At 38.2% G+C, this 25,479-nt stretch overlaps 1 protein-coding gene across 4 annotated transcripts in view; it reads right to left on the reverse strand.

Annotated features, from left to right (window-relative positions):
* The window catches only part of fstl4 (follistatin-like 4), a 218,432-nt gene that overhangs the window by 109,897 nt on the left and 83,056 nt on the right, over positions 1 to 25,479 (reverse strand). For all 4 annotated transcript variants that reach the window (XM_025910898.1, XM_025910897.1, XM_003451400.5 and 1 more), the window contains one exon: positions 14,628 to 14,870. In XM_025910898.1, coding sequence (XP_025766683.1) covers positions 14,628 to 14,870 — 243 coding nt within the window. The remainder of the gene's footprint in view (positions 1 to 14,627; positions 14,871 to 25,479) is intronic.

Genomic DNA, 25,479 nt, shown 5'->3' on the forward strand with positions numbered 1-25,479 from the left:
ATGAAGAAGCAGCAGAGTCAAGTCTGAAGCAGGTCTTCTCAGCAAAAATACATGTTTTTAATCCTCCCCCACTTTTTGTAGTAACACTATTTTATTCAAGAATGTATTCTTTCAGTTTGCATAATTGATTTGATTTGGAAGATAAATTCTCTCTATCCCTTAGACTTTAAATGAAGTGCTGCTGCTGTTATTGACACTCTGCAAAATAGATAATCAACTGTGAACTGTGCTGACTTGAAATAATAAGAGAAAGCTGTGAGGAAATGTGTGGATTTGGGAGTGCATCGAGAATTTCAGGGGTTGTGTATTTTATTTACACAAGTGGAATACTCTCTATTTAAATCACAGCACAGGTTTTAGGCATGATGTGTTTCTACTAAACAAAATGGAAAACCTGAGTAGGAGATGAGGTTTGCAGTTTTTTTTTTCCAAATTAGGTTGCACCTGGACAACATACTGGAAATGCACAAAGACGTTTGAACATAAAGGCCAGTATAATCATTAGTTCTAGGAGCTTGAAATTTATCGTTTTAGGATTTTTATAAAAGCAAAACTATGTATTTATTTATTTGTTTATGTATTTATTCATTCCAGGTTAAGGTTTAAAAGCTAGCTAAACCAAGAAAGAAACACCGAACTTACAAATAATTATACAGTATTTATATTCCAATTGTGTATGTTTTTTTCTTACATTCATTATCTGGTATATAATCTGCAGCGTATCAGGATTCAAGAGCTTGCAGCAAATAGTAAAAGCATCTGAGAAGCTCATCAGAGTTTTCCTTCACTCTGCACAGACATTTTTCACAAATGCTGCATCCACAAAGCCAACAGCATTGTGGAAAAGTAATGTGCAACTGAAATATTCCGGCCCTCGCTGCCAGACCGTGCAAAAGTTTCATCTTCTATCTCAATTAATACACTAAAAAACAAACAAATTTAAATTTTTGCAACATTCTTGATTGATAAAAGTCAGATTTATAACTTAAAGGGAAGCACAATTGCCCAGTATATCTGCTGCAAGATATGCTGGGCGATTCACAAAACAAATTATATATCTAAATGGAATAAAAGAGACGTGAAAGATGATTTAAAATGGGATGCAATCACACACCTTTGGAACTTCAGGTTGGGGGTTTGACGGCTGATCAGAGCTTCTGTATCCAGTAAGGGTCCCTAGGCTAGACCCCCCATGCTAACCAAGCCTACATCGGATATGAATTAACAACCTCTTTATCAGCAAAAGGGCTATTCATCATCCCATCAGGTATTGACACAGCAGTGGGACTGTAACCAGATGGAGTATCACCTCAAAAGAATGCTATTATTCCCTGCCAGCAGCAGTGACACCTGTAACATAGGCACTAAAACAAAAAGGTCAGCAGCATCCATCCATACTGCTCCGGTTCTCTGAGGAAATCTTGTGGGATGAGCTTGAAAACAATAACACGGACTGATAACTTTCCCGAGGCAGCTGCTGGGGTTGTTACTCCCTTTGGATCTTAGAATTAGAGCACTCTCCATAGTCAGCGACTTATGGTAGAATGGTGAGTCAATGATGCAAATAGGCCCCGTGGTACTGAGATGCTAATAATGAGCGCCAAGGGCACAGTGTCACTCAATAAATCAGGGCAACACCAGCTACTTTTGTTGATCGGATGAAATGACCATGAAAAATGTACGGGTGGGAAGCTTGCTGCTCCCAAAGGACAACGGCATGCTTTCAAAACAATATGTTTATTTATTTATTTTTAATCACAAATTTAGGTGTCAGCAATTCAGGACAGATGTTTATTCAGTGCAGCAAAATCCAAAAAAGAGGCTTTTGTTAAATATAATCTCTTAGGTTGTTTCGGTGGAAGGCTTGCATGTAGATGGATCACTACAAATTAAATGCAGTTGTTTACTATTAAGGGTCACCTATGTTACACATTGTATTTAAATAACTCAATTTAATTTAATTAACTGACTCAAACACTGAAAATACCAGTAATATTATATATTACATGTACCAGGTTCAGTCCACTTGAAATATTTCATTTACTTTTATTTCAAAGTAAATGAACAAATCAATGAAATTTTAACTATTCAAATATTTCAGGATTACATGTGTTGAAGAACTCTTTTTTTTGTTTTTAAAGGAACAATTCTGAGATATAACTTCTTTTAGGGAGCACATTTTCAGTCTCTGCATTGAGAATAGTACTCAAAGGGCAAGTAGCTTGAGTGTCTTGGTGAAATAGAGGGCTGTGCAAGAAGCTGGGCAGTCATTCAGTTGATCATTCAGTCATCTTGAGAGCTGGCAAATCAGTTGGTGCAGCACACTGAGCTGTGGTAGTTGTCAATCTGAGCTTGTTCTTTGCCCTCTGGTCAAACTGTTCAACTGGCAGGGTGGAAGTATATAATCTGACAACTCGCATTACACAAGGCAGTGGAGGCACTGTTCAGTCATCTCTTCCAGCAAGATCGCCATCCAGATGCTTAAAAACTCTGTTAAAAGTGAGTGTATCCTCCAAAAAAGGAAGAAATGTGCACCTGTATTCTTTTCACAAGATTTAGAAAGTGGCAAACAAAAAATAATTCATTGACACTTTTTGTGCATTTGTGTGCAGCATTCAAGTAGAAAGAACTGATGTGAACTTGAGAAAACGTAACCTGTTCACACAAAACTTATGAGTGACTGAGCATAACCTACATCCGAGCACAGGAGCAAGTAGGAAAATGAGTCACACACTGCACTAAAAAGGCTGATTGTGAGTTGCCATTATTACAGTCCAAATCAGGAAATGATTACAAAGTGCATAAAAAAAATTGTGAGACTGGATGAAGTTTTATCTTTGGGATTGCTTTGATTATGAAACTGCTGCTCTGATTACATGATACTCTTTTATTAACATTATAAATTTTCTAGGGTCTCTTTGCCTGAAGTGGTTCTGTAAAAAAATAAATAAAAAAATCTGGTTTATTATAATTATAAAAAGTAGATTTTATTTTTTTTGGGTTCTGATTGGTGTCCAGGTAATATTTAAAATGAAATAAGACAGTTGCTGCACAGCGAGGTAAAGCTTTCAATTTTCTTGTGTGCAAACGTAAGTAGTCTGATGATAATTGGTGCACTTTTTGCGCCCTTGTTTCCCCAATGGGTCACCACAGCGGATAGAGCTGCATGTTCGATTTGACACAGATTTTACGCTGAATGCTCTTCCTCATGCAATCCTCACATTTATCTGGGCTTGGGACTGGCATTAGAAGTACACTTGTGACTCTCTGTGTTTATGTTTGTGTCCTCATGGCTTCAAATTAGAGCTCTTGTGTGTGTAAAGTGAATGTGTTAACCACCAATAATACTGAAATTTATTTAAATTCATCTAACAATATATCTTAATCGAGTTAAGAACCTTTATAGTTCAGTCCCCAGACAGTTATCTGAGCTAACTTGCCCAGCGGTCCACAGTAGTGATCAAATACTTTGTCTAATCAGATTATCCATCACGTGATAGCATCAAAGAGCCATCTCATTGCCCCCACCAGATTAATTTGATGGCACGGTGACGACCTTGTCCTGTTGTGTGAAGCAGCTACAAATACTTCCACGTGAAGGTAAAGATCTTTGCACTCACTGCAACGGATTAGGAGTGAACCAAGCCACACATCCATTTTACACTCCTAGTTTATGTCTCCGTACGTGTTTGTGTGTGCGAGTGTTTGTGTTTGTCAAGGATGAAGAGTGTATATGATTTTTTTTTCTTCCCAGGGTCACTTTGCCTCGAGGTGATTCTTGTATTTTTATTTTTTTATTTTTCCAGGCTCACACTCTACTTAAGCTCTGAACCAATTTAACACAGACCGGGAACGCAGCAAAAAGCTTGACAGAGTCACTCAAATCCCCATCTGCACTATATTGGGGGCATGACAAGAAAAAAAAGTGAGGGTGAACGATAGAGAAGAGGAAAGTGGTCTATCAGGAAAGAGTGGGGAGGGCGGGCTGTTTAAGGGGGAATGAAATAGATCTGCATGGACACAGAAAGAGAGCAGTGTGTGTGTACTATGAATGGCACTATATTGCTAGGAAGAGTTGTTTGAATTAAACGGATATTTAATTATCATACAGACATTAAACTGATGTCTAAACTCCAGCAAAAGATATTCATCTCACTTGTTAGTAAATGAAACGAGACTTCATCAAAAACAGATCAGACAAGTTTCAAAGTTTGGGGCTAGAAACACTGGCAGCCATATGTGTTTTCCATTTATACAGCCATTAAACTGATGAAAGGATTGCTGAATTGGAGGGGATGGGCCAAATGAATTCATTTGTCACTTTCTAATTTCTCAGTTGTTCAGAGCCATTTGCCAACAGCTCTTAAAAAGTTGTGTTAAGAACAGTAATAAAAACAGACCATGTCGATGATGAGCTCCAAAAATGATGCAGTGCCACCTGTTAATGCTACAAGATGTAGACAGAATGCCAAAATGGCTTTCCCTGAACAAAACCCACATTAGGGATTTGTTAATTACTTCAACAAGGCAAAATGAGGGAAAAGCTCTGTGTGTGCAGGTGTGTGTGTTACACATCTATGGTGAGAAGCAGGAAAAAAGAAAAAAAAGAATTTCAAATTGTGATGCCCATCACAATTTGTTTACTCCCAACTCGGATTTAAATTATCAATATATCCATACTGCATGTGCCAGGCTGAGCAGCACACGTCTGCAGCTAAAGCCAGGCAAGTGATTTAAGAGGTCCATTGTGGTGCTGTGGAGTATAGCGCACCACAGAAAAGGCAAAGTGAGAGGCAATGCCAGTGTTGTGACAAGCATGTCAAAATCTCTTAGGCATGAATAAACATTCTCTTTCATAAGAGATTATTTTGCTTTTGTCATGACAGAAGCGTGTACCATCATTCTCGTGTGTGTGTGTGTGTGTGTGTGTGTGTGTGTGTGTGTGTGTGTGTGTGTGTGTGTGTGTGTTTCAGAGAGAGAGAGAGAGAGAGTCCACGTAAAAGGATGAGTAGGCATCTACATAAGAGAGGTGAAAAATAAAGAGCCAAAACCAAAAAACAAACAACCAAGCAAACAAAAAAAAAACTGAGCGTCTACTAAACATTAAAGATGAAGCTTGTAATAAAGCAAAAATAATAAAAAAAAAAATCAGTGATTAAAAGTAATGAAAGAATGTTATAACGTTATAATGAACATTTAGTACTAATTTAGCTGATTTTGCCATTAAAACAACTGCAAAATTAACACAAAATACAGGAACAAAAACAAGACATATATTCATCCAAACGACTGTTTAGGCAAAAATAATTGTAACTTGCAACAGAAAATTATTGGAATATCAGATAGAGAATTTTCTTTGAGTTTGTCATTATGTTTGTTAACTAATGAAACAAAACAATGATAGTTTTGGGTTTAGTTTTTAAATTGGCATATATATTATGAAAAGTCATTATATACTACAATTATTTACTAGTACTAATACATACCTACACTACAGTATTATTTTGGCCTATTGGAGCTAATGGCCATGAAATGAAAATGGTACCATCCGTGTTTTTTAGCCTGTTGCTAGGCATCGTGAAGACAATATAATATCCCCTATATGTAATATCACTCAAGATTACACTTTTGTGTCTATAAAGCGGATGTTGGGGCTGTGAAATGAAAAAGACAGGATGCAGGTTATGATGTCAAAGATGCTTAAAAGTTCAAAATGACTAACAGGTGGTTGCTTGGCAACCTGTTGATATCCTGATATAGATAAGAACCTTCAGGTGACTAAGATCCAAATTTGGTTGCTAAACTCTTGATCATGTCATAGGTGTTGGCGGACAAAGCAACAAAAGCACAGACAGACAGAAATCTCTTGAATTATAGGAAGATACCCGATTAACCACACCAGGTGTAGCCTGATTCACCATGAAGGTTTTATGGAATATTAGACAGCATTGGTTCAGTGTCCATGGCATTACCCCTACACTATTACAGTGGGGTAAACCAATGGTCAAAAGACAGCTCCTTTGTTCACAGGGGAGACTGTTGACCAACTAAATTAGGTGAATGAATGAAGACCCATGTCAGCAGTGAAAAGACAAAATGACGAAAAAGTGTTCGGGCAAGATGGCACATAAGAAAGGCTGATATAGTTTGGCTGATATACATGTAAAAGCCCACCATAACTAAAAAAGGTCCTGCCAAAGCAACCCCTGCTGGTGATAGTTTGTGTTTTTGTGTATGTGAATGGATGTTTTACACATAGCCCAGACTAGCTTTTGTTATGTGACGTGGACAATTTTACATCCCTGCTGGAGCAGTTCAGTTAAAGAGTGGGGGTTTCTAAAATGTGCCCTTGTAATGTAGAAGTGATTGATGTAGGTTGATAGGGTTCAGTGGAATGAATATAAAATGTAATCAATGAACTGATTGGTTCACACCACCCAAGTAGGTCAGTCATTAATGACAGTACAAACATACTGTTGGAGGAAAAGTGGGACAGTGGTCAGTACTGTTGCCTCCCAGCACAAAGGTTCATTGTTCGAACCTGCTGGTGTCCTGCGTGGAGCGCGCTCTACCTGTGACGATAAGGAAGGCCAGCCCAACACCCACACAGGGACTGAATTGGATAAGCAGTTTAAACAAAGTGTATGGATGTACAAAGAAAAACAAACCTTGGAGAGTTAGTATCAGAATCAGCAATACATAATTTCTAGATTCCAGCCTGCTTTAGTGGCATAGCAACAAATTGCTCATAAGTACATTTCATTATGGGATATTACCATACAGCAATTGTTTGGCCATTTTTTTAATAAACCAAAGAAAATTATACTAATTTAAATCCAACAAAGAATTTGCAGAAAAAAAGCAAGACAAAAACAAGATGTCATGAACATCCCGCAATTACAAACACTTGGTTTTTCATCTTTAATGGCATTATATTTTAACCTTATATAATCTTGATTAATGTATAAAACTAAAGACGCAGCCCTGGAGCTCAAGCTAAGTTGAGCCTTCTTGTGAGAATGATCAAACTACTGTGTGTTTGCGTGACTAAGTTAATAGCAGCAGTCACAGGAAGGGGTAGAGGGTTAGCAAGCAATAAGATGGACGGTGGAGGCAGGGTGCTGCCATGGGCTGCAGGGAGAGAGAGGGAGTACAAAGACAAACGGGGGCAGCTTTGATGGCTAATGCAATAACCACAGCTGCCACTGAATGAGCCAGAATGATGAAGAGTAATCAGAGTGGTTGAGGCAGCTCTAAAAGTGAGAGACACCGCAAACACGGGTAGTTGATAGATGGCTAAAAGGGAGGTTGGAGAGAGGAAAAGACAAAGCAATTCATTATATCAAGAACACTGTAGCTGTCATTTTTTTGTGAAATTTGGCAACAGCTTGTGAATCTCAAGAAGACTGATGATTGCTAAAATATCAATCAATCAGGATCCTTATGAGAATCTTTATTTAAGTGGCTAGTTAAAGCAACTGAAGAACTATTTTCAGTACTGATGTCTTCAAAAGGTGAAATGAGGATGTCTGTCTTTTTTTTCCTCTGCTTGATAAGTGACTTAAACTAGCAGTTTATTATCACAAAAGGCTGCAAATTAATTTTTGACCAGTCAGCCAATCAATTAATCATTGCAGCTCTGCAATCAACTTTAACCTGGCTGGTGTCCAGTCTGGAGAGGATGGGGGGGCGGTGGTCAGGGCTTCCCACAAGGGATTTCAAGTGAGGGCTGGCAACTAATGTTATGAACCGCCTGGCTTAATGGAAGAAAATGTAGGAGAGGTAGCTCACTAAGACCCAGGGGAGACTCAACTCTAATTTCAGTCTGAAAGCTACCACATTACTCGTCTGATCTAAGAGTCAGCGGGATCACAACCAAGAATCACCAGAATGACACTCGTCCATAATAGAGTGGTCAAACCAGGTACATTAAAGACCTCCCTGTGGAGTGGCATACACAACCCGGTGAAAACAGATGTCTCTTTGGACTGCCTTTTCTAGAAGCTTCCTACTCATCAGGAAGATGAAAGCGATGAATCAACTGTGTTAGTTCTTTTTCGGATCGTTTCAGAGGGAAAGGGCCATAATCAAAGGCAAGGTCAGAAAAGAGCCGACTCTCTGCCCAGCACTCATCACAGGAGAAGAAAGAGAAAACATGTTGTGCTTCTGATGCCTGTTTCACAAATCAGAAGAGGGATTTCTAAAGCTAATGAGATTTTAAAAATCTTTAAATGTAATTGAATTTATACATTATGCACTTAATAAAAGAATTAAGTGAATGCCAAGTGTAATTTTATTTGAATAAACACTTGCAGATTTCAACATTTCTGTCTCAAAGTAATCTCCTTTTTCCAAATTAGCCAGAAATAAATAAACAGATATCTAAAACACAGGGAAAACTAAGGTGATCTGTCTCTGATGCACTACTATATGTAGTTCATTCTGAAAATAAAATAAGCGAAAGGGTGGCACTGCCACTCTATTGAAATGTGTTATCATTTTTATTAGATCAATCACTTGGCAAGAGTGTAATTTATCACATGGTTGTAAAAAAAAAAAAAGTAAAAAAAAAAAACAGATGAGAGACTCAAAACCCGTTTTATGACTTTTGGTACTTTTAGTAATTTGAATCTAAATAGGTTATTAAGTTTGAGTGCTTCAGGTACATCAATCTTTTTAATTGACAGTTTGCCCTTTCTAAAACCATTTGGCGTCAAGCAAGTTTTGACTTTGAAGCCGATTATCTATTTGCCGTACTTGAGCAGACAAACTGACTTTCCCTTGTGTACGTTAGACATTTGTGGTTTCCGTGGTAATTTTATAGCAGGGTCTTTGTGAAATGGATAGCTGAAGCGAGCTCAGACTAATCTTAGAAGTGCTGCAGTGAAAACAGAATTAAAGTTATCTTAAAAATGGTGAAAGAATGAAAATCTCTTTATAGGGCTTTGGTTTAAACATTGTTGTGTCCCTTTTACTGGTATGTAACAGTTATCAATTCACTTCAGAGTGTGGCATTTTATAATCCCATTGTTATTCTAATGTTATTATACAAATACACATTTTTTAGCCAATATGTATTAAAGCATCAGCTGAGAAGAAAGAAAGAAGTGGGGAGAACAAAAATCCCCATCCAGACGTTTATTATCCTTTTTTTCGGCCCTGAAATCACCTTTGCCGTCTGTCAAAAAAGTCAAATCCTTTACCACACACTTTTGAGTATCAAGCCAGAAGCAAGCTGCATCAAAGAGAATATCTGGGTACCCTCAGAGTGGTAAACTCCTTCACCTGTGCAACTCTGTTTGCCACAACAAGTATACAGTAGTTTGAGCCATTAAACATTCTCCCTTGATTTTCCCCACTGCCCGAGGAAAAAATAAAATAAAAATTTAATTAAAAACATAAAACCAAAGCAGAGCTGACCTCTCTCCTTGAAAAAGTCAACTTTTTCTCTGAAGCTCATAAAAACTTCTGATGTTACATGATACAAACTGTACCCCCAAACATAAAACAACAAAACTTTTTTAAAAAAGTACAAAGGTAAAATCTTGTTAAATTCATCACAAATTTCAGGTAAGTGACTGAAACAGGCAACTGCAGATGAACTGGGACACTCTAGTAAAAGTCTCATAAATAAAATGGAAAAAAAAAATCAGTTGAATTATTTGTTTTCTTTTGTGTGTGTGTTTTTCTCCACTTTAGCTGAAAGTAACATGCGGTCTGCTGGTGTAACTGTAGCAGCGGATGCCATTGGATATGCATGCAGACCTATTAAAAGCTTAATGCATAAACAAAATGAGCTCTGTAAGTAGAAGCCAGTAAGGAAAGGTCAGAGTTATTTTTTCCTTTTCCAAAGTGAAGAGCTTTGGACCAGCTCTGCGGAGAAAATCACAGTCATGCAAATATGACGAGACGAAAGCTGGCATAACTACTTGCTATATTTGACACTGTGACTTTGACCCTAGCCCTGAGCTGAAAGAAATAGGCTTTCACAGCTGAGCTTTTAGGTTTATCATATTTGAAAGCAAATCCACCCCCCCATACCCCCACCCTATTCTGCAAAAAAAAAAAAGTCAGTGGCTTAAAACATTGCTCTAGGGTCCCAAGAGATCCATTTGTGTCTTACTCACTCTCTGAGTGGGGGGTTGGGGGGGTATGAGCACATTTATAGCTTCATCTTTTTTTTTCTCTATTCATTTTTATTTGAAAGACAAATATTACTATTATTGTACTTCTGTATAATATTGTTGTCTTATCCTATTGTCATTAACCGTTGAGGATTTCCTAGTTTAAATGTACTGGAGCAGTTGCCGAGTGAAATCCTGACAGAAATGGAGGAAAATGGTCAATTGTGTCTCATTCTGCAGCTGCAGATGCGACGCAGAGCTTCAAACCAGAACAGGATGTGTTGCTATTTTCAAGCGTTATTGATCAACGTCAGGGATGCTTCTTTCCAGTGCTCTGTACAAATAGTGATTATGAATAATGGCTGTAGCACACCACCGAGAGACGTGCCTTCTAATGTTTTCTTTGTATGTCAAGTGCAATATTGACTTCACGTGTACAGACACACACATGATTCCCATAGCATCTGACCGATTTCCACCATTTTCCATCTCCTGCTGGTTTGCATTCAGACATCAAGTTTAAGCTTAATGTGCCGACTGAACACCCCTAATGTGGATTAGCTATGCATGGTAATGTCTGGAAGGAATCCTTGCCTCCCTAATGTGATATTCCTGAAAGTGCTGCCATGTTTGTGTGAGTTATTGTGCGTCTGTGTTTCTGTGCTGCGTTGACATGAAATCATGCGCTCGAAAATAACTATAGCTTTGCTTTCTATTTTAACATCCGCGCCCTGAGGGAGTATAAAACATGCTTAATACTAGTCTGACCTGGAAAACTGGGAAAAAAGAGGCTATGCCACCAAGTTTGCAGCCCCGTTACCTTTAAATCGAAGTCATAATAAAGTGAGTGGGCTGCCTTTGGATAATAATACAGACTGTTCATGCTGAGAGTGCGATTTTGCTAATGAGAGATAGTCAAGAGTGAAGATTTAAACGATTTACAATACGGAACCAGTGATCCCAGGTAACCTTGTGGTGATTTGTGAGTGCATGGATATGTAGTGAGGAGGAAGAAGGAACAGACTGAGTCAGTGCATGTGCACATAATGCATAAACGTCTATGGAAAAATGTTTGGATGGCCATTTTCATAACCTAATTGAATGCATATAAAATTTAGAATTATGAAAGGATTTGCTGCAAAATAAGTCTGTTAATGATATGTTTGCACTGCTCAACACTGGTTTCCTTCTGACTCAAAACTCTGTTAAAGTTCCACAATTAGATTGATCATCAAATTAGTTTTTAGGGTGCAATTATAAATGATTTAGAGGCCAGTCTTTGTGATTAGGGCCAACTGCCTAATAAGTAAGCTGACTTGTAGTGAAAGGAGCATGATTAACCAAGTCGACCAGACAGAAGAGATGAATAAGCACCTGATGAAAATGCCTACTGTCCTTGTCCCAGTGTAAGTGCATCGCTATTGTTTCCCAGAAAAACTCGACCCCGAGCCACAGCCTTCAGCGCCAAACTACAGATGATTTCGTCCTTTCATCTCAACTGAATCGTAGGCTGACAGAAACCGGCACAATTTTCACAGTGATTGATGTTTGTGACTGGAACTTGACAGCTGGCAACATGCTACACAACAGTTGCTTTGCTTGTCAGTGCAACTCTATTTTTGTTTAAATGTTTCAACATCAAACCAAAGTTAAAACCTAAGTGTAGCCTTCAGACTGTTCATATGTATCCCTCACGGGTATTAGAATATCATTTCAGGGCAATTTTCACTTGCAAAAGGGATCAAACATGTGCCATACACAGTGATGTAGTGAGACATCAAAGATACAGAGGCTGTGAAACTGTGTTTGTTGTTGTGTAAGCAGTGGAAAACAATGGAAATGACTGCAAATTACACAAAAAAGCCAGGTGAAAAGAAAAAACTACTATGCCCATGTAATAATTTCACTTGATTTCACGTAATCTCAACAGACTTTAAAAGCCAACAGCAGTGGAGCTAAAAATGTGCATCATAATTGCTTGCTTCTTCCAATTTAAGTGTGAAGGGACAAGAAAGCAAAGTACGACAAATGTTCAGTTGTTGGCAGCAATAATGAACACAAGCGTCTTTAAGGGTTAATTCAGCTTTTAAAGTGGGGTCGTACAAAGTACTCATTCTTTGTCGGCGTATTACCTTTAATAAATGGCAGCTGAAGTGCCGACCGTCATTTAATGAATTGCCGTGAAAGCTAAGCAATGCACTGGTGAGGATGGGGTCAGCAGGAAAATGTATTATTCATACATGTATTTTATAGATATATAAAACAGAGGCTTTCAGTTATAAATGTATATTCCAGGATATTCCAGTCCAAGTCTCTAAGTCTATGTTATTGTGTGACTTTGTTATTACACCAGATGATAACGTAGACTAAAGTTGGAAAGTCGCCACAACAAGTGTCATGAAGACCAGAAACCACAGAAACGACTTTGAGCAACTATGAGCAAAATAACCAGAAGATGGGGAAGTGGGTGTTCCTGGAGAGTGTTAAGTTAAATTTAAAAAAAAACCCCAACAACTTATATTCTATACTCATTGTGAAAAGTGTAATATTTAATTTTGATGTTTATGGCAGCTAATGAAAATCAGATATCTAGTATCTCTTATCATTAGGATATTTTCTAAAATTAATCAAAAGAGGCGCTGGTCAGGTAACTTGGTGGCAGTTTCAGCACTGTGAGCAGGTCCTAAGTCATCCTGGAAAAAGGAAATCTGCAGCAGATGGAAGCATGAAGTAGTCTAAAATATCCTGGTAGATGGCTGCTTTGACTTTGGACTTGATAAAACACAGCGGACCAACACTAGCAGATGACATGGCAAACCACATCACCACAGACTGTGGGAAATTCAGCCTGGACTTGGATTCTGTGCCTCTGCTGACTCTTGGACCTTGAAAGACAGAATTTACTTTCATGCAAGTTCTTTTCCTCCCTTTTCCTCCTCCTCTCTGGATCAGCGTCATAATATTAGGGACAGTTGAAGCCACTTTCCTGATGATGTTAGTGCACCTCGGTCCATTCCGTGTGAAGCGCCACCAAGTTCTTAATTTGAATCTTCTTGAAAACCCTCTCAAGGCTGGGGCCATCTCTGCTGCTTGGGCACCTTTTCCTATCACAGTTTATCCTTGCTATCAACTTTCATTTAATATGCTTCGATCCAGCACTCTGCAAAGAGCCAGCCTTTTCAGCAGTGACCGTCTGTGGCTTGTGGAGGGTATCGTCATCTGGACCCACATGAGTTGTCACTGTTGTTGCGTGCACTGAACAAGTCCAAGATACCATGGTATTTAACCCTATAGACTATATTTAACTCATTTACCGAAACAGAAAATAAAATATTCTAATAATTTGAGATACCAGATTTCTATTTTTCACGTGTTCTAATAATCATCTTTAAAACTAAAATTAAAAAACGACAAACTATTTCACTTAATGTGCAATGAACTTGAAATAAAAAAAGTTTTTCACAATATTTTCATATGGAATAATATATGATAGCCTGTTAATTTGAACCATTTTTTCTTTTATCTATGCACTGCTAAAATCCTGACATAAGTTAAAAACAGCAGGTGGGCGTTTCGGCTATATTGACATGAGAAATGATCACTCAGTGTGAAGAAAGAGATGCCTGATCAGCTGCACTTCCTTTAACTGAGTGAGCGCAGGCTGAGAGAGTTGTGGGAAGTAGCAGCACAGCTGGATTGAAAGCTTCAGAGAGTTAACAAAGCTAAAAAACTAGCTTTGTGCTGAGGCAAGTTGGAAACAAAGATGTGCGGTTCTTTGAGCTGAAACCTGGAAGGCACAGTGCTGCGACATGGGAGGCTCATTAACTTGTTCACACATTCTATAACATGGGACTGTTAAGTTTCCAAACTCACACACATCATCATCAAATAATATGAAAACTATGAATTACTTTATATAGAAATGTTTTTGTAACTACTGAATCAAAGTGTATTTAACACAAGGTGTTACAGAGTATCACGCAATATTTTAACTCATTAAACACCCACATTAATTTTTATATCAAATACACTTTTTTTGCCCTTCTTATTTGTTACTTTGGATAAGACAAATTATTGCAAAAAACAAAGAGCCCATTGTTCCAAAGGTACACAAAAAAACCTAATACTTTAATAAGAGTTTTCAAGCAACAACAGATGGTGGAATATGTGAAGAAGACTGACAAAGTAAAATTGAAATGTCCCTGAAAAAAAAAAATGCATGCAGCAAGCTGTTTGTTTGTTTGTTATCAAACTTTGGGGGAAATATAATTTTGACAAACAGCTGCAGTATCACAGCATGGGCACGCATATGTCCTCTATATTTTCTTCATCCTAAATGCCTTTGTAATTTATTTTGATTAATTATAATAGAATATCCAAGATAATTAGACATTTTTTTATCAATATAACTTCAAATATATAACTTCAGTCATTTTTTAACAGTGTGTGCCAGCCCTCAGCCCCCAGCAGTGTCAGTGTAGCAGTGTAGCACTAAATCTGTACCTTTAAAGAAACAATCTTTGCTGTGTACCACGTAGATCCGTCTTCTTTCCAGGCAGGCGGTGCGGTAAACCTCACAGTGGTTCTCATAGAATCTGCCGTCTGAGCCGCACACCGGCACGAAGGAGGGCCGGCATTTTTCCTGGCAAACGCACTCTGCGCGGCCAGTTTCTGCCATCAGCACACATTGTCGACCCCGTCCACAGTAGGTCCTCCGACAGGGGTCTCCGTCCGGATCAGACAGGGCTGGAAGAGCAAGAGAGAAAAGGGCTTTTATATTAAGAAAGAAAGCCAGAGTGTATACCTTCACAAAACTGTATGAGAGGGGGAAACTTAGGCAATTTTTACTTGCATATATGAATCGGAAAGAGTTACAAGGGCAGAGATAGAGATCAGCTGAATTTACAAAAAGCAAAAATGAAATAGATTTGTCTCTCCTGCACAGACAGACAAAGACATGAGTATTGCTTTCTCATAGATTTGTGCTGCTTAAAAATAACATGGCCAAAATTCAAGGACAGTTCTCATGTAGTGTGAGATTCTGAAGAACTTAGATAATCACTGACAAATCCAGTGCTTTAACACAAATATGTTTTCAAATAAATGAATCAAAACCAAATAAAAAAAATCACATTAATCCTCATTTAAAAAAAAATACTATATTAGATATGTGGTGTAGAATAAAACAAATCAAATATGTATTAAGGAAAACACATTTGCATGGATCATACAGTAGGCACCAAAATTAGAAAAACCGTAAACCAATGACAAACACCTCCAAACGTGATGGCAATTATCACACGGTGCTAACGAGGATAAACCTTTTTTTAAACACAGTCTAACTATCTACAGCTCAAACTGCAGGCTGCCCTTATTAACACCTCTCAGCAATCATTTGCACATACATGAGCACATGTGCATACAAACATACCAAGGTGTATATGTATATATATGTACTTGAGCATATAAGGGCACTGAAAGTAGAGTTTCCACATTCTGCCTTAGTTATTTTGTTGCCTATTAACACAAATGCACTCACTACTCACCCTCTTCATTATAACAACTCCTTGTGTCATCTCCTGACCTACACACATATGCAGGGACAAATGCACACAGCCATCACCACTGTAACCACTCACTGCCTAGGGCACCTTGCTTCTTCTTCTTCTCACTGATTTAATCTATCTGCACTTAAAGGAAGTCAAAAAGCTGCTGATTCAGCCAGATGCTCCACCTTGGATTGATGTTTCCTGACTCCGTGAGCCTGACCTCTGGCCCATGCTCCGTGGGGTTATTACAGTGAAAACGAGATTCTCTAAAAGGTACAAGCAAGGAATTTGCTGCCTCACAACCTCATCTGGCAAATGTCAGGGGAATATATTAAACATAAAAACGCCAGATCCCTCTAAGAGTTTACATGTTTTTTCATACGGTCGGGAGAGCGCCGAATTAATTACAGGCAAACATGAAACTCTCCTACGCAAGCACCCACAATGTTGAATTTATTGGCAGAAGCTTAACTTTAGGGTTTATCTGCTAGATGATAAAGATTCATTCTGTAGTTTTATTTGAAAATAAAAGCATTTTACAACAAAAATGAGTAAAAAATTAGATATAGATGAGACTTGATTTTTTGAGTAATTAAGTAAATAAGTAAAATTTATTTATATAGCACTTTTTAAGACAAGAAGCTATTAAAAAGTGCTTCACATGGGAATATAAAAGCATATTAAACAAAACAACATAGTACACACAAACATTACTCAAATGCCTGTCTAAACAGATGTGTTTAAAGCTGTTTTTTAAAAGAAGCCACAGAGTCGATGGTGCATAGTGGGGGAGGTAAACTGTTCCACAGTATTGGAGCTAGGGTTTGAAAATCTCCCTTCGTTTTCGAACGGGTCCGTGGAATAGTTAGAAGACCACTAACAGTGGATCTAAGGATCCGGTTTGGAGAGTAGAGTTGAAGAAGCTCAATGATATAGGAGGGAGCCTCACCTCGTAAAGACATAAATGTAAAAGTGAGGATTTTAAACTGATATCTGTACCCAATTGGAAGCCAGTGCAAGGATTTTAACATGGGAGTGATATGGGGGAATTTATTACTGTGGGTTAAAAGCCTTGCTGCGGCATTTTGGACCACTTGAAGACAATTTAAGGAAGCCTTAGACAGACAGGAAAAGAGTGCATTACAATAGTCTAACTGGGAGGAGATGAAGGCATGGACAAGCATCTCCATTTCACCTTTGGAGACAATAGTCCTAAGTTTAGTAATATTTCTTAAATGAAAAAAGCAGGAGCGGGTCACAGACTTGATATGAGCATCAAAAGACAGAGACTGATCAAAAATTATTCCAAGATTCCGAGCAGTAGCTTTTATCGAGGCTGAGAAAGGACCTAATTTGGGGCTTGATACTCTTTGAAGCAAGAATGAAACACTCAGCCTTGTTTGCGTTCAGCTGCAAAAAATTGTTTGCCATTCAACCATCAATTTCATTAAGACAGTCCATTAGAGTGGATAATTTGTCTAATTCCCAAGGTTTAAAGGAGATGTACAATTGGATATTGTCTGGATACAGATGGTAGGAAATAATTTTGAAACCACTAATGATACGGCCTAAAGGAAGAATATATAATGAAAATAACAAGGGGCTTAAAACCAATCCTTGTGGGACTCCACATGAAATTTTTTACTACATCTGACCGGAAGTTTCCCACTGAAACTAAAAGTGTTCTATCAGCCAGAAATGAGGTGAACCACTTTAGGACAGATCCAGATATCCCTACCATATGAGTTGAGTTATTATTTTGTATGGAGACCACTTCATTTGCCATTAGAACAATTTGGAAAACCATCTAGGGAAACTACATGGCAGAATTAGCCTCTAAGAACATTATAGGACTTCCAGTGTAAGTAGGAGATTCAAGCCAAAACTTCTTGTTCTGACAGCTAGTCAGTGCTTGTGAATGCAGATGAATCTGAAATTCCATTTTGTCTACTGGTACAGTAGATTTTGCATATCTGAAAGCACCAATCAGTTTATGGAGATCAGCACAAGATAAGAACTTCTGTTTCTGTTAAAATATAAAAATGTCAAAAAGTGGTAGAAGATTAGGAGTCCCGCAGCCATTACAGGCCTACGGCGAGTGTTTATCAGTTAAAACACTGTTCTACGCTCTCACAAAAATGAAGTTTTGGCGTTAAAGCAAAGCTTTAAAAGCCCTAATTGATCCTGCTGTTTCTCCTTTTAAAACTGCAAGCATTTTGTGCCTCTTGTTTACCTTTGAAGTCAACAAGCTCCGTTATTCGCCATGGAAACCAGGGCAAACCATAAACGACATGACTGTTCACTGCAACAAACTGCTTGGCATTAATAAATTCAGTGTCGAGGTAAGAAAGAAAACAACACTGGAAAGGAACGATAATTCTATCATCTAAAAAAAAAGTCTAAAAACTCTCAAGTCACTGTCAGAAGGATGATTTGCTGTTAAAAGAAAATAATAGATTTAGTAGCCATTGTGTTCATGCAGTTTTGAGGTTGAGTCAGTCGGGATGCTGAGAAGGGGTCAACTTTATTATCCCTCTCTTGAATAAAGCTAAAAACCATACTGGCTTAACTTAAAAGAACCCAGTCCACGCTCTTATATTTAAACTGCTGAAAAGAAAAATTTAATTTGCCTCCAGTATAATCATATCTCAACTCTCAGCATATTCAATAATAGAGGTAATACGTTGTTGTCGGAGGACAAAAGTCCCTTAATTGCATAAAGGAGATTTGAGGGCCAATGCACAGAGGAACACAAGCTCACACACACACAAACACATACATTAACACACCGGCACCCTCCTACTCACTTTTAGGTGTTAGTATGTATGCAAACATACACTCTATAGTCACTGTCTAATATCCAGCTTCTGTGCTTGCAAACACTGGAACATGGTCAAATATGAACACACAGAAATGCTGCTGAAATTACTAAACCTTATGTGAACAGAAATAATGATTAGCAGACCAAATAAATCACAGTAACTACTGTGATAGTAGCAGTTTAGGATTTTGAAATGTGTGACCACCTTTTTCTGTCCATTTGACATATTCTTGTCTAAACCTGGAATCAATTAATAGAAAATAACTGGTGGAGTAATCAGTAATAAGCATATTCGATATTGGCAGTTAAGCACAGCCCACAGGTAGGTGCAGTCTGACCTGACTTATTACTTTGACTGCTTCTTTATCATAATTAAGTATTGGGAATCAAACTAAGTCGCGGCTTGGGGGCATGCCAGGTAACTACCCCGATGGGAATGTGAGGGGGATGGAGGGGGATGGAGAGAGTGAAGACAGACTCAATATCCAGTTTACTAATTGTTCTGCGTGTCTCGGCAAAGCATCTGTGGGAAATGCAAAATATCCCAGCTCCCCTGCGACCTTGCTGTTCATGTCAAGGTCGGGGACGATTACAAGATCGTTTGTATTCTCCAAGCATGAGAGATTAAATGCTTAGCAACAAACATCCAGTGGCTGTTATCCACTGGCGCTGGTTCTTCCTTCTTCATCTTCCCCTAGCTCTCTCCCCTTCCATCCTCTTTCTTCTTTTCCCATTTTGTTCAGAGAACAGAGTACATGAACAGCTGCCGCTCGAACAACAGAAACAATAGTGCCCAAAAGTTACATTTACAATACGCAAGCTGTCTGACATTTAGCTAATTCGTAGCACTCGCATTCATCCTCACCATAAGTTCTTTTGTCTCACTCTCTTTTGGACCACGTTGGTTGCAATTGTGGCTTGCTTAAGAGGCTAAAAATGTCATTTGATAATCCTTCCTGTTTAAGCCGCTGGCGCAGTACATATAAATGGCTCTTACAAGATGAAGCTTTTTTATAGTGCCAAGACAATACCATGCTGACCATACTGCTTCAAGCCTTTCTATCCTGTCATTGCAGTTTTTTGTTGATTATTCTTCATCTTCCTTTTTTTCCCCCTCTTTATTTCACTGCATGTGTATGTGTCTCTGTCTTTTTTTCCTCATTTTCTCTTTGTCAATATCTTTCTAAACTGGGCCTCAGAGAAACTGAAACCAGACATTGTCCACTATAATTACAGATTTCCTGTGCATGTTTTACGAGAAGCACTGCTGATAATTACGTAGGAACATAAGGGACTGGGATGCGGTGGTAAGACTATTTTGGCTTATCTCCCTGACATTTTATGATAATCCAACATAAGTTTCCTCTTTTATTCCCCTTTTATGCAAGCCTAAGTGGATGAGAGCATAACTGGAAGCACAGCATGACTGACTGCCTTTTCATTTGTCGGGAAAAGCTACAATCTTGTCAGTCTCAGCCCTTACTGAATCATTTTGAAAAAGCTATTGGTAATTTGAATCCACAGTGAGGCATATAATGTGTGTGCAGAGTGCACTAGCATAAAGAACACAGGCTGCGCACGCGCACACACACACATACACACAGAAAGAGAAAGTCAGAATATGTCACTTCACTCTGGAAGCAAAGTACTTATGTCTAAGCCCTCGCTCTATTTAGCAACTAAAATATGCCTCAATTTATTTATACCTGAGGCTAGACTCTCAAGCTCTTTAAATTCCTTTAACATTTAAAGGCAATCACAATAAACTTTATTTATTTTGTATTTAATCCAGCTCCACAGAGGCTAGTTTGTTGTTTTTTGATACATTCTCCTTGGAGAGACAGAGGGACACTGTAAGAGCTTCTTAGTAATTAGACTAGAAGAATATTTGCCCTGCTGATGTGGGACTCACTGCCTGCAGCACTACAATGCCATAAACCACCTTGATCCATGGAAATCTGCTGCAGTCACAAACCCATACAGACACAAAGAGTTTTCTCTTTTTTCCCTGCCAGCAGACAGCTTCTGTTTTGTGATCGAGCCGCTAAAGTGCCGCCGTCTTTTTAATTCAAGTGTCACATGAGTGCAGCATACATGTGCATGTAAAGGGCATGTGGATGGAGCACTTGTTTATTTGAGTTGTGCCGTCCAGGAAATGTACAGTCACATCTGCTGATCCTACAGATCATTCTGTTTGCTCTGAAGCAGCTGTAGATAATTAAATATTGAGACGCGCCGTCAAACACTGTCTCCCCTGTTCTGCACAGTTGGACAAAGCTATTCTGACATGCACACCAAGCTGGAATATCAATGGACAGCAGCGGCCCTCGGTGTTAGGTGAGATACTCACAGATAAGCACAAACCTGTCAGCTTAACTGCACTGTACCCAAAATGATGTTTTCTTTTTTTAGGACGGAAAGTAGAATGCAAAAAGCAGAGGGAAATTTTGTTTAGGTTACATGGATATTCAAGGCGCATCTTTTATTGCCTTTTTTTCCCCCGCCATTAGGCTCTAAATTTGTCCTTTGGCCTAGCGGTAATACTACACTTGACAAGAGGACTGATTCATCCAGCTTCCACATCAGACTCCATAAAATTCTACAAGATCACAAATCCTATACCAAAACAGAAATGAAATAAAAATAGACTGTCAAAAGGTTAAAAACAACCTGATATGAAGTGCGTTTCCTGCAATTGGGTGTTGTCTTTACTGTCCCACCTCCAGTATTAACAATTTTAAATATCAGACACAGCACGTGAAAAACCAACCAACGACACAGACTGAGAATCTCAGCTGAAGCTTCTCTCAGAACTGTGTCTGAAAAGTGTAGTTTATTGAACAGTTTCTTGTGCATTAACTGAAAATAAAATTTGCCTCCACTCTGCACAGCCACACAAGCCTGGGGTTGAGATCTGGTCGGTCAGCCAGTGAAATTTGTCCCCTTAGATATGTTGGCGACTCGTCCGTCTTTAGCCTGTGGCAGTAACACAGTGTAGATGGTTGAGCGACAGTTTCATTTAAACCTAGTGGTGTTTTTATCAGAACGAAAACTGTTTCATATCAAGGGAGACCTCAACAAACAATGAGGTCAAGAAAAAATATATATAAATAAATACACTGAAAATCAAATGTCTAAAAAGAATAATCTAAATGACCACTGTATGCTTTAAGTAATCTATACTGTATTATTATGTCTTATTTATTTATAATAAGCATAAAGTCATCCAGGAACAAAACTGTTCATGACACCAAATGTCAGCAGCAGCACTTTGATGCCTCAATATTCAGGCTGGATTTAAATATTGCCCCAAAAAAATCAGCAGAAGAGAGCATCCAAAATTAGACTAAACCCCATTTTCCCAAACATGTTTTGAGAAAACAGCCTTTAATAGCACAGAAATTGGCAGGCTTGCTCTCAGGTAATGATATAACATGTTAATCATCTCTTCAGACAATCAGGACTAAATCTCGATAAAACTCTAACAAATGCTGACATTAAACAGTAACAACTATGTAAATTCAGATTATTGACGTGCCTATGTGCAGTTTCAAGACAGATTATTACCAATAATTATTGCTGTAGCTTGTAAACAATATGGCAGATCCTTTTAATCTAACGGCAAATGTCTAAATCTTGAGACATACTTTTAGATAAAAGCTTTTTTTGGTGTGTTTGTTTTACTACAAGAATGACATTACATGGTTGCAACAAGCGACTGACTTCAGTATTGATTAATCTTTTGACATTTTATTTCATATTGTCTCGCTTGATATAACTAAAAGTTCAAATAACCCAGTTTCAATTCACATGCGACAAGCTGAATAAAGGATCAAGCCTTTCTGTATAGGCTGAAGATCAGTTTTTGATTCTCACAGAGAAGAAGAATAGACAAAGGACAAATTTACCCTAGTGATAGGAATCTATTAAATCTCTGTTGTTATTAATGTTGTAATTCCATTTCACATTAGGCAAACATGGATCATTTTCATGGTAATCCTTCTAATAGCTGTTGAGATAATTCAGAAAGGACCAAAGACTGACACAGACTGAAGCACCCTCATGTTTGAGACCGACAATGAGACAACTGCAGTAAAAACCTCTAATCGAAGTAACTTTAGATAATAATTACAGTTAATTTACACTCACTGCCAAAGCCATTGTTCTCTATTAAATGCTACAAATCTTCCATTACCTCCATGACCTCTTTCTAAATGGCAGGTTAGTCATTACCTTGGCGATCACTACCTTTAAACAAGAGGTATGGCACTTAAGCCATCTCATATGGAGCCGAACTTAAATGTTACACAGCAACAAAATGAGGCTTAAACGCATGTAGCCACAACCCAAACACAAAGACAGCATCACCATATGAACACAAAGAAAACTAGAGGCTACAATTATGACTAATGTGCCAGTTAAACAATATCATGTGGTTGCTATTTAAGTGCTAAAACTATAAATCTAACTCTATGAAGCTAGAAGCGGACATTCATTAAAAGGCTCCTTTAAAGACCGGTTCCAACAAACGTAAGCATAAAGACCTGTTCCAACAAACTTTTAAGATAGCATAAATCAAGTCTGCTATTCATGATGCAATGCACAGCAGCCTGCTTTAAACTGCAGTTACATAAAAGTAGAGGCTAAGAATTATAGGCTTTTCCGTGTTCATAAACTTCTATCAGGAAACTTTGATAGCATATTTTTTTAACAAGGTCATCAAAGATTAAAAAATGAACCCTGAATACATTTGTGGCATCCCAAAATACTAATGGAGGAGAAACTTCCTGTGATTTCTGAAGAGACATGGCTGATGATGAGACTAAAGGACGCAGTGATTAAGGGTACTTACTTATCACACCCTGACTCAGTGTTTCTCTTGTTCTCCCCCTATTTTCAGTTTATCTTTAGAGATTGCTGCAAGATTTCAAACTAATTACGCAAAAAGATGTTCTGGTCACTCCTTCTGAGGTCGCTTATGATATGCTGGGACACATGTAAGTTGCTTCTTTAGTCATAGACAGTATATAAAAGATGACCATAACCTGAGGGGCAGAAAACTGAAACCCGCCTAGATGTGTCTTAAACCTGTGGGTTTTTTTTCCCAGCAGAGGGCAGTTCCATTGACTGCAGAAAATGGGACTGACTCTCACTTAATTTAATACCTAATTAATCACTTTTCTAATTAGCCAGTTATTACAGTTTAAAAAAAATGATGGTCCTAATTAGAGTAACACTGAATAATGCATGGTATACTTTAGGACGTGGCTACTGTGTGATTGACAAGTTGCTATCTTGTGGAGAGTGTGGACATCCTCCTCTGCAGAATGACATCTCTTTTTAGAAAATTGAAACAGCCACTTTTTTTTTTCCTTCTCCCCCCCCCCTTTTTTTTTTTACATACAGTCTGTGGAACTGGGAATATTAAAACATGTAGTATAAGCATATAGAAGACATTTCTGCAGTGACAACATAGATGGGAAACTGCTGGTGGGCTATTATTCAGCAGTACAGGACTACATTTCTTGTGCATGGAAGCTTGTTTATACCACTGGGAGAAAAAAGAAGTTATTATCTCAAAATTTTTGAGTTCTTTTCAGCTAGTGACACAAGGATTTCATCATTTCTAAAACCAGCAGCTGATACTGATGCTGATGCTACCAGAAATTACATACCTTCACAGAGTTTAATGATTGGCAGTGCTAACTTTAAATTTCAAGTTATTTTCTCGAAATCTGGAGATTTCTTCCTGTTAAAAGGGAGTTTTTCCTTCCCACTCTCTATATTATTGTAGGGTCTTTACTTTACAATAGAAAGCACTTTGAGGCAACTGTTGAAATTAATTAAATTGAAAAAAACATTTTTTTCAGTTGTGGAAACAAGCTCCCATAATTGTCTGTCTCTCATATTAGTCCACTGCAGAGGTATGTTTCAGGAAAATAAAGCATAGTGATATTATAATTGAGTGATATGTTTTTATGACAGACAATAACAGCATAGGGAGCAGGCTGACTTGCCCTCCACAGACAAGTATACTCAATGTGACCCTGGGAGGAAATATCACAAGACTCGTGTGGCTAGTTCAGCTGATAGGTCTTTATTGATCTTGTAATTTCTGTGTACGTGCACCTGCTCCATGAAGGACCTCGGATCTCTTGAAAGAGAGACCTTCAAGAGCCAGGCGCCTGCTGCTGCTTGTACTTTTACCTATTGGCCGTACATGATCCTCAACATATCAGGTAGTTGAGAAACATTTTTCTTTTTTAGATATTTGTAGGTAGTTTTGCGGGGCAGGTGAAAAAATTACCCATTTGAGTGACAAATTGCTTGCATTCTTATGCAGCTGATGTTAAAACTTGATTAGCTTTTCTGCTCTCCTGTCTGAAACTTTTCTTTTTATTTTACTCCTGGTTTATTCATGTTTTTCAGCAACAAGCTTTCCACCCAACTGTGGTGATAATAAGTTAGACCCTACTTTACACAAATATTTTTAGCATTTTTTTGTATTTATTGAGCCTTTTTCAGCATCACACCACGGGCTGAAACCACTGTTTCTAGACATATTTTTAAGCAAATTCATCAAACAGCACATATATAATAAAATAGCCAATTTTCAACTAAGGCCGGCACATGTTTTGTCTGGGAGAAATGGATAGTGACTACCCACGGTGCATGAAAATGAATGCAGAAAAATAAACACAAAGTAACTGACAAATGCATAAGGACAGAAATAGCTAGTGAGCCATGTGAGAGAATGTCTTAACAGTACTGCAAAACTACTGTGAGACCAGAGTGAGCAGGAATTCACGCTAGGTAGCCGTCAATCTCATTGTCACATTCGTTATGGTATGGCAGGTATCTCTTTCCCACCCTGTGGGCTGCCTTCCCACGGGATATAAAAAACTTAGGAGTGAGGAAAGGCTTTTTTTGTGAAGGGATACATTTCTGATGCACCCACTGGCCATCCCTTTATAATTAATTCTAA

The sequence above is a fragment of the Oreochromis niloticus genome, linkage group LG10 (genome assembly GCF_001858045.2).
Source record: "Oreochromis niloticus isolate F11D_XX linkage group LG10, O_niloticus_UMD_NMBU, whole genome shotgun sequence".
Lineage (NCBI taxonomy): Eukaryota > Metazoa > Chordata > Actinopteri > Cichliformes > Cichlidae > Oreochromis > Oreochromis niloticus.